The sequence below is a fragment of the Carlito syrichta genome, unplaced genomic scaffold, assembly GCF_000164805.1.
Source record: "Carlito syrichta isolate Samal-C Ts95f unplaced genomic scaffold, Tarsius_syrichta-2.0.1 Scaffold315711, whole genome shotgun sequence".
In the NCBI taxonomy this organism is placed as follows: Eukaryota; Metazoa; Chordata; class Mammalia; order Primates; family Tarsiidae; genus Carlito; species Carlito syrichta.
In genome coordinates, this window is record NW_007259807.1 from 295,956 (window position 1) to 305,547 (window position 9,592).

Genomic DNA, 9,592 nt, shown 5'->3' on the forward strand with positions numbered 1-9,592 from the left:
AGTGTGTGCGCCCTGGTCCTCATTTAGTATCACATAACATTGAACTACTTAAGATTTCTTGATTACCTGCTCATGCTGACATTGAGCTGGGCACTGGGAAGTGAAACACATAATGATAAGTCACAGTCTCACTAGAGGCAGCCTTGGAATTCTGACTCTCACACTCGCTTTGGGAAACTTTGGTAAACTACTGAAGCTCCCTCATCCCTGTGTTTCTCATTTGTAAACTAGTGAGAATAGTTCTGCCCCTTCCTCAGGATGTGGTGACAACTAATTATATAATGCAGATAACGCACACTGAAACACTACTACTAATTCATTCATACTTGTTTCCTCCCTCTAGTTTCTCCCCCTTATTTAACTACCTCTCCCTCTTCCCTGTCCATTCCCCTAGTCACTCTCGTAAAGTAGGCCACTGTGACCTTATCCTTTTCTTTCTTTTTTGAATCAGGGTCTCACTCTCACACCAGGGCTGGAGTTAGTGGCACCATCATGGCTCACTACAGTCTCAAATGCCTGGGCTCAAGTGATCCTCCTGCCTCAGTCTCCCAAGTAGCTGGGACTACAGGGTGTATCACCATGCCCAGCTAATTTTTTAAAATTATTTTTTGTAGAGACAGCATCTCACTATGTTGCCCAGGATGGTCTTGAACTCCTGGGCTCAAGCAATCCTCTCGTCTCAGCCTCCCAAAGTGCTAGGATTATAAACATGCGCCACCACGCCCAGCCTATGACCTTATTCTTGAATTGGCGCAAGAGCCTCCAGATTTGCTTTCTCTCCATTTGGGTGATATTCCCCAAGCCTTACTCAGCCCTGTTCTTTCCCCTCTCTCTGTGGCCTAACAAAACTCATTATTCTTTGGTTGGCATCTCTCTTCTGCCTTCTGGAACTAGTGGGTGGCTTCCCATAACCTCTACCCCCTTCCCCTCCACCCCCCCAGTTGTGGCAGAAGGGTTGTGCACTGCTTCTCTGCACACACACCACATTTCCTGCCTTGTGCTTTGGTTCCAGAATGAACTCTTCAGGCGGGGCTTGTGCCCATCCTCGTTTCTGGGAACTGCACCCCTCCTTCCAGGCCTGCCTCCCCTCATGCCTTCCCCGGATGCCATTCCCAGCCTTAACATTCCTCTAGGCCTGGGTACACAGTGTCCTTGGGGCATTTGTCACTGCTGCTTCATACTGTGGTCATGCACCAACTTATCCCATCTCTTTAAGCTGCCTCAGGACAGGGACTCTTATGCAGTGTTTGCTCCTCATAGTCTTCTACATAGATCTTTAACAAATACTTATTGACAAAATAAGATGTGATGCTATCCTCTCCATGAGAGTTGGGAAAACGCTGCTGTATTTTATCATGAAGCTGAAGGATAAGCAATTTGGAAGAACATCCTACTAGTACTTATGCTAGGCTGTGTGTAAAAAGAATAGTTTTATTGAAGAGTGATGCTGGATGACAGGTGCTTTTTCTTCATCATCTCATGCTGCTGTCCCAGATTCTATTCGCTTTGCTCTCTAAACGTTCACAGGCTTTATTTTCTCTTCCTTATTTTAAAAGTCTGAAAGGCTCTCCTGGTGTGCAATACATGTTTCTCCAAGAATGTCCCTGATCCTCTTCCTAGTGCTGCTTAATTCTTGCTGGTTACTGGATTTACGCGGTGACTTAGAAGTCCCTTTGGAGACACTGCTTCCCTGGGATGCCAGCTCTGCACTGACCCGATCCCCATGTATGTGCAGGCAGCTTCCTTCCCACAATGACTCTCTCTCTGCTCCCTGCACCACCTCCTCTCGACGGCGGGGCCTTTTATGCATTCTGTAAAACTCTTCTGTATAAATAATAAGAAAAGTTTTGCTGCTTTGGCCATGTAAAACTTGTAAAATGCCACATGGAACACTAAATATCACATCACCCTGTGACAGATATACCAGTGTATTGGCAGAAGCTCTTGTCTTGAGCTCAAGCTTGACAGTCTTTACTTAGTGATTTTTCTAAACTGTAAGACATCTTTTTTCTTTGACAACCCTTCTTATATTTTTTAAAGCCATCTTGTGAGTGTCTTTTTTTTTTTTTTTAACCCATTCAAAGAGTAAATTGGTTCACGTCATCTAAACTCAGTCAGAAAATACCCTTCGGCTCTGTGGCCTTTTCAGACATTCTGTCTCAGAATCATCTTAGTACAGTGATTTGTGAAGCAAAATGTATATAATTTCATTTTAGATGAAACAGTTAAAAAAAAAAAGTCCAAGAGAACTTCCAGGGTTTCATCTGCGCGCACGCGCGCACACACACACACACACACACACAAAAGACTCACACTCACTCACTCCTGGATATGTATTTCCTTTTTCTGTTCCAAAATGTTGCGATAGAGAGCCAGCGCGTTCTACTTGGGTAATGTTGGGAACATGAGGACTGAATCCAGTGTCTGAGTTTAAAGGGAGAATGGCTCTGTCAGGACCTGAGCATCATGTCTGCTGTCCTTGGGACGAAGCAGGGGACCCGGTGCCTGATGGTGCCTGGGCATGAGTGACAAGCCTTTTGAAGAACTGCTATGTGTTTTCATCATCTTTTGCTGTGCCGTGGACAGCAGACAGCTATTGAGAACTCACTGGGAATTTGGCAGTGTTTGAAATTACAAAAAACAAATCTGACTGGTTAACCTGTTTCACTTCTCACCAATTTTTTTCTCCTGCCAAGATTAAAGAGCATTACCTTTTAAGAGAGCAACACTTTCCAATCTAATATTTGTCCACAAAGCTGGGAAATGGGAAGCAGCAGCAGCATTTGTCTGGGGTGTGACGGGAGAATTCTTGAAGGTGTATTTGCTGACTCTGACAGTACTGAATCAAACTTTAAACTCAGTATCTAGTACTGTGCCTGGTCCATAGGTAGTGCTCAATAAATATTTGTTAGGTGAATATTTATGAGTGAAATGCACCCACACAATAATTTCAGAGCACTTTTAATTAATACCATGCTCCTGCAAGTCTTCTTTACTAAGATTTTATGGGCAGGGTTTTTGTAGGTGGATAAGTTCTCAGATTTTCACTTTGACTTACCTTGTATTTGTGACTTTTCCACATGGTAACCTTTCACTCTGCTTTCAACCCCACACAGGTCTTCTTTGATGTGAGGATTGGAGAAAAAGATGTTGGCAGAATTGTGATTGGGCTTTTTGGAAAAGTTGTACCCAAGACGGTGGAAAATTTTGTTGCTCTAGCAACAGGAGAGGTATGTCTCAGTTTTATTTTCTTTAGGTTTGTACAAAATTGAATCTTCTTCTAAGCCAAATGTAAAGATACCTTCTGGGAAAATAAGTATTAAATTAGTATGTCAGATGAACCTGTGACATCTATTATATTTTACTTTATTTCCCTGTAAAATCTTATTATTTGTGCATGTGGTGTCCTCAGGGTTCTAGAAACTAGGGGAAAATAATCATCAAGTAAAAATACAGTTTACTCTCTTTTTACTTATTCACATTAATGCTTTACTTTCATAGTTTGTTTATTTTTAGTCAGCTAATGATAAATTTTTCTCAGTAAATCATTGCTGAACCTAATCAAGTTCTTAGATATTTTATTTAATTTTCACATTTTGTCATTTCCCAGTAAACACTGGGTTTATCTTTCAGTATGGGTTGTATTACTTGTGTATTCAATTGAAATAAATCTCTTTAGAAAGGATATGGATACAAAGGAAGCCAGTTTCATCGTGTCATCAAGGACTTCATGATTCAAGGAGGTGACTTCACCGCTGGAGATGGCACTGGTGGTAACGTGTCTTGGCCTTTTTCCTTTCCCACTAACCAAACTGAAACCTACAATTAAGCCAACACATTAACCCAGGATATTGAAATCCCAGATTAAAGGAACAAAGGCATAAAAACCACTCTAATTCTTTAAGAAGGGAAGAGTTTTGGGGGCCTCATCTACCAGAATCTTGGCAGTTGTGAATGAGTGAGGCATCCTTGTTTTCAGCAGGATTGTTTGGGTGTTCATTGTCTTTGCAGGGTGGAGACAGCTTCACTTGGCAGGATATGTAAATTAAGTTATTAAGATGTTAGACTAGTCTATAGCAATACAGAAAAGTATCTGCCATAGGAAGGAAAAGGTAGAGAACATAGGCTGTGTGCCCATGGGATGGTGGTGTGCTGCAAATGTGGGCACTGGGCGGGGCGGGGGTGGAAAGTGAGGGGAGTGGCGAGGCCAGGCATCACACCAGGAGGGTAAGACTGGCTTTTAGGGAGAGGATCACAGTGCATTTCCCTCCTTCTTTCAAAAGTCTATCTGTCATTTTATAGTCAGCTTTATCAGTAATTAAAAAAATTAAAGTAATATCTGAGTTGTCAAAATTACAAACTAATTCGTATAAACAAAGTTAGAGTTCACTAAAGTGGAAATAATTAAATGTATAGGGTTTCAAATCTCCCTCGGCTTACCGTCTCTGATTGAGGATTGTAGCTACCCAGCTGCATGGATGATTTTCCCTCAGAGATTAAGTGGGTTCTTTTCCTGAACATACACACTGTGTATGTGACTACCAGAATTTAAATTTACTTCAGGTTTAAGATTTTTATTTCAGGAAATACTGGTTTTGTTGGATATCAGTTACCAGTGTTTAAAGATGCACTTAGGCAATTTCAGGCACTATTTCTAATTTTATGTTTATTTGTAACAAAAATAGCTACCATTAAATGCTTTGATTTGCCAGGCACTTTGTGAAGATTACTTTTAGTTCTTGAAAAATGCTGCAGGACGTGGGGATGTAGAATGGAGCTGAGAAACGTGTGCAGGTGACTCCAGGCAGTGGGGTTTGCTGAGAATGCCAGTGAATCTCACTGGAAAAACCTGCAGCTCTGGTACCTGTCCCTTCAGGACATGCATCCTACCTTCCTGCCACAGGGCCTAGCAGGAAAGTGTGATTGAGCTTTGCTCTGCCCTCTTTTCTACTGTTTTCTTCTCTCACTACCTTCTCTGCCCAGTGTGTACAAAGAATTTTAACACGAGGATCTTTTTGGCTGTTTCAATTTAGCCTGGACCCCTCGGTAGGAGAGCTCTCCTACCAGGCCACCTCAAATGTCACAGACTAACCAGTTATAAATTGCTTGCCTTTGATGTTTGCCTCTGGGCTTTCTAACTGAACCAAGATTTTGAGGTAGGCAACGGACAGATGAGACCCACAGAAGGGCAGGCGTTGGAGTATAGCAGATCCTCCTATGGGAAATGGTCTTCTGCTCTGCCTACTGCTTTGCTAGAACTCCAGACCGCATGGCCTCCCTTTGGTTTGCTGCTTCAAAGTTGATCACTGAGCACTCCCAGTTGCCATCACCCACTGTGTCCTGATGGGCCCTGAAGTCATTTTGCCTAATAACTTCCAGACTAGCTGCTATTGCTTTTGGTACTGAGGTAAGAAAAAGCACAAGCTTTAGAGTAAGAAAGTCAAATGTTCAAATTCTCCTCTGCTATTTTCAATTTTTTAAATGTGTCCCATTGAAAATGGGACCTAGAATACCTATTCTACAGGGTTGTTATGGGTATTAGCTATGAGTGTGTACTGAGGGCTTGCTGCACCCTGGTTGGGTGCTGAGGCAAAAGTGACCCTGAACAAGTAACTTCAGCCTCGAGATAGAGATACTGAGCCACAGGGTGGCCCACCCACTTTTCCATCTGGCTTTAGGATGTCTTCCTGCCCTTCAGTTTCTTCTGATTTCAAATTGAGACCATGGACCTGCTTGATTGATGTTTGGCCCTTGGTTTGAGACCAGAGGGTATCCTTCCAACCTTTGCCATATTTAAGGCTTTTATGTTTGTCATAGGCCCTGGTACCCTGCCTCCTTAAGGAGCTAATTTTATCCCCTCCTTCACTTCTTGTTATGTTTGAACATCTTTTCCCCTTCCCCACCGCCTATAGGGTTCTGTTAATTGATTCCTCTAAAGCCTTAGGTTTCCCTTCGAAGAGATGCCTTTTGTATGACATCTGTTGACTCTCTTTCTTGTCTTGTCTCACCCAGGTGTGAGCATTTATGGTGAGACATTTCCAGATGAGAACTTCAAGCTGAAGCATTATGGCATCGGGTGGGTCAGCATGGCCAATGCGGGGCCTGACACCAACGGCTCTCAGTTCTTTATCACCTTGACCAAGCCCACCTGGTTGGATGGCAAACATGTGGTATTTGGAAAAGTCATTGACGGGATGGTAAATTGATAGATTTTTTTCCTCTTTCAAAGCTTCATATTTTGTATGAGTACCTTCAGTGATTTATTTTAATCTCAAAATGCTTGTTAGAAACCCGTTATATAGCTGACTGGCCTCTTAAAAGATGAAGAAATTGTGTATGAGATGGCACTGAAGCAGCAGATAGGGGCTTGACAAGGACTTAATATATTTTACTACTTGTAAGTGGAAAACTGCCCTCCCCTTTTATTTTTGAATCAGAGTCCCACTCTGTCACCCAGGCTGGAGTATAGTGGCACCCTTATTTTTTTTTTTTTTTGAGTTGGAGTCTCACTCTGTCGCCCAGACAGGAGTGCAGTGGCCGCTCCCGGCCACCGCAGCCTCGACCTGCTGGGCTCCGGCGATCCTTCCGCCTCAGCCTTCCGAGTAGCCGGAATTACAGGCATGCGCTACCACACCCAGCTGATTTTTTGATTTATTATAGAGATGAGGTCTCGCTACCCAGGTGGGTCTCGAACCCGCAGGCTCAGGCAATCCACTCACCTCAGCCTCCCAAAGGCGCAGGATTACAGGCTGAGCCACCGAGCCTGGCTAGTGGCACCCTTATAACTACTACAGCCTTGATCTACTGGGATCAGGCAATCTTTGGCCTCAGCCTTCCAAGTAGCTGGAACTATAGGCACATGCCACCATGTCCGACTAATTTTCTGATTTATTGTAGAGATGAGGTTTCACCAAGTTGCCCAAGCTGGTTTCGAACCCCTGGGTTCAGGCAGTCCTCTCGCCTCTGCCTCCCAGAGTGCTGGGAATTACAGGCATGAGCCACCATACTCAGCTCAGAAAGCCCTTTTTAATGGAACTGATATATACCAGGATTCCATATATACACACAATGGAATATTATTCAGTGTTAAAAAGGAAGGAAATTCTGATATGTGCCATACATGAATAAACATCGATGACATTATGCTAAGTGAAATAAGGCAATCATAAAACGACAACAGTTTATCAGTTCACTTATATGAGGTATCTAAATTGGTTACATTCATAGAAACAGAAAGTAGAATGGTAGTTGTCAGGGGCTGGGGACAGGTGGTAAATAGGTAGTTATGTTTAATGGGTACAGAGCTTCAATTTTGCAAGATGAAAAAATTCTGGAGTTTGGTTGTACAGCATGTGAGTATACTTAACACTACTGAACTGTGCACTTAAAAATGAATAAGATGGCAAATTTTATGTTATGTGTTTCTTACCAGAATTAAAAATGAAGTACTAAAAACACAAACAAAAAACAACAAAAAACCCCCAGGACCCATATGATTTAGTCCAGATACCAAGTCACATTCAAAGACACACAGTATAGCAACCGAAAATTATAAAAGAAAATTCGAATCTATGCTGTCAAGTCTCAAAGAGTTTCAAAGGAATCCAATTCATAACCCATAGGAACACTCTTAAAGTCCTTATCCTTTTTCTCTCTCAGCATTCTCCATAGCAGCTGCCTGAAATGGTGCTCTCAGCTCCTAAACTGGCTACTGTAAAGCTGGCCAGCCCAGCCTGGGACAATCCTTCTCTCCTTTGCTCTCCTCCATATTTCATTTTGTTTTGTTTCCGTGTGAATTCTGCATTCCTCATCCAGATGTAAATAAACCAATCTTATTTGCTGCAATTCTTATACAACGGCCTGTTTTCCTGATTCTATCCCAAAAAAAAGCCTGGAAACTGAGCAGGTTGACTCCACTCTGCTTGGAAAACCCTTTCAAAGCCTACTTTCTTGGTCCTTGGCTGTCCTAACCTCCTTTGGTGCTGGGCTTCTGAAGCCTAACAGAGTAGAGTTACACCACTGCCAGACTTGGGGTAACATTAGTATTAGACTCAACCTGTAGATTAATGACTTGGGTCATCTTTAAAATGGGCAAACTCAGAACTAGGTCCACTTCTAAATCTGCATTGTGGTCTACTTTGTTATGCCTAGACTATTATAGGGTGAAGCTAAAACTGACTCAAATTCCATGTTAACTGTTACATTAGGTTATAGTGGGTATGAATGGAAATGCCTTTTATTAGCACTAGATATCTACAATAATATCTACCTTTTTTAAGAATATAAAATGCTTATTAAAAAATAAGTGAGGAATACACCAGTATGTTATCTGAGTAACAAGGAAGTAGATTAATTTTATTCGGTGATATATATATATTTTTAATATTCTAAGTTTTCCATGATTAGTTTGCACGGTCTTTGCAATCATAAAAAAAACTTCTTTACCTCATGGACTTTGGAGATGGCATTGACTTCCCTTTGGACTGCTGTAGTTGCTGATCAGAACTGAACCACATGTCAACTTTTCTCTTACCAGACAGTGGTACACTCCATAGAGCTCCAAGCAACTGATGGGCACGACCGCCCGCTCACCAACTGCTCCATTGTCAACAGTGGCAAGATCGACGTGAAAACGCCCTTTGTAGTAGAGCTCCCTGATTGGTGACACAGCTGGCAGAAGACAAGGAACATACTTGGCAGGGGTGTGTGTGTATGTGAGTGAGTTGTGTCTTTTGATTCTTCAAAGTTACTGTTTTGCTTTGTTTGTTACTTTCTTTTAATTTTCTCACCCATATCACAGGAGAGTTATAAAAATCAACCACTCAGTGTTTAGTTTTCATGAATTTTGGTAAATCACCTGCTTAGTAACATTGAATGTACACATATCCCCTTCTTCCAGTGGTGCTATTTTTAAACTAGAAAATTTTGTATTGGCTATTTTTTTTTTTTTTTAAAAAGAACACTATTTTTTTTGCCAATTAATTATGATGTGACTGGTGATGCCAAAGATTTATCTGAAACAGATAAGGACATGGAATTTATTATTTTGTATTCTCACAGAAATTCAGGTAAAGGGAAATTTGATTACTGTAATCCAACCTATGTCATAGGGATTTTTACTTGAGAAGAAGGTGCTGTTGTGTTCTCTATATTAAATACTTTCTGTATGGATCAACTCTTTTTGCAAGACTTTTTTTTAAATTTCAAGTTCTTTTAAAAAAATACAAAAATACATGCACTCTAATGTTAACAATGAACAGATTAGAGAAAGTTTTATAAATCAAAATACAAACACAATTGGATCATTTGGAATGGGAATGCACAGAAATTATGCCCATCCACATTCCAAGTGCGTACGCTGCTTATTCACTCGTTTTTACTCAATGTAACATTTTTAGAAAGTTCCCTTGAGTCCAGCTGCAATAGAAATGAGTCTTTTTGTCCCTTATATAGCAGAGATTAAGATTCAGACTAGATTGAAACTAGATGAGAATGTAGAATCCTAAGAGGCCCTTGTTGTAACATACCTGGCCATAACAGCAAACCTCATCTCTGTCCAGTCAGGAAGTGCAAGAATCCAAAAGAATCCATA

The 9,592-nt window shown here is 41.5% G+C and overlaps 1 protein-coding gene across 1 annotated transcript; it reads left to right on the top strand.

The window, feature by feature from the left end:
- The first annotated feature begins 3,080 nt into the window (after positions 1–3,080).
- PPIC (peptidylprolyl isomerase C) lies at positions 3,081–9,175 on the top strand. The gene is made up of 4 exons (XM_008073183.1): positions 3,081–3,230; positions 3,680–3,773; positions 6,013–6,197; positions 8,537–9,175. Exons 1-4 carry the CDS (start codon positions 3,081–3,083, stop codon positions 8,663–8,665), a joined length of 558 nt encoding a protein of 185 aa, XP_008071374.1. The 3' UTR covers positions 8,666–9,175.
- The last annotated feature ends 417 nt before the right edge of the window (positions 9,176–9,592 follow it).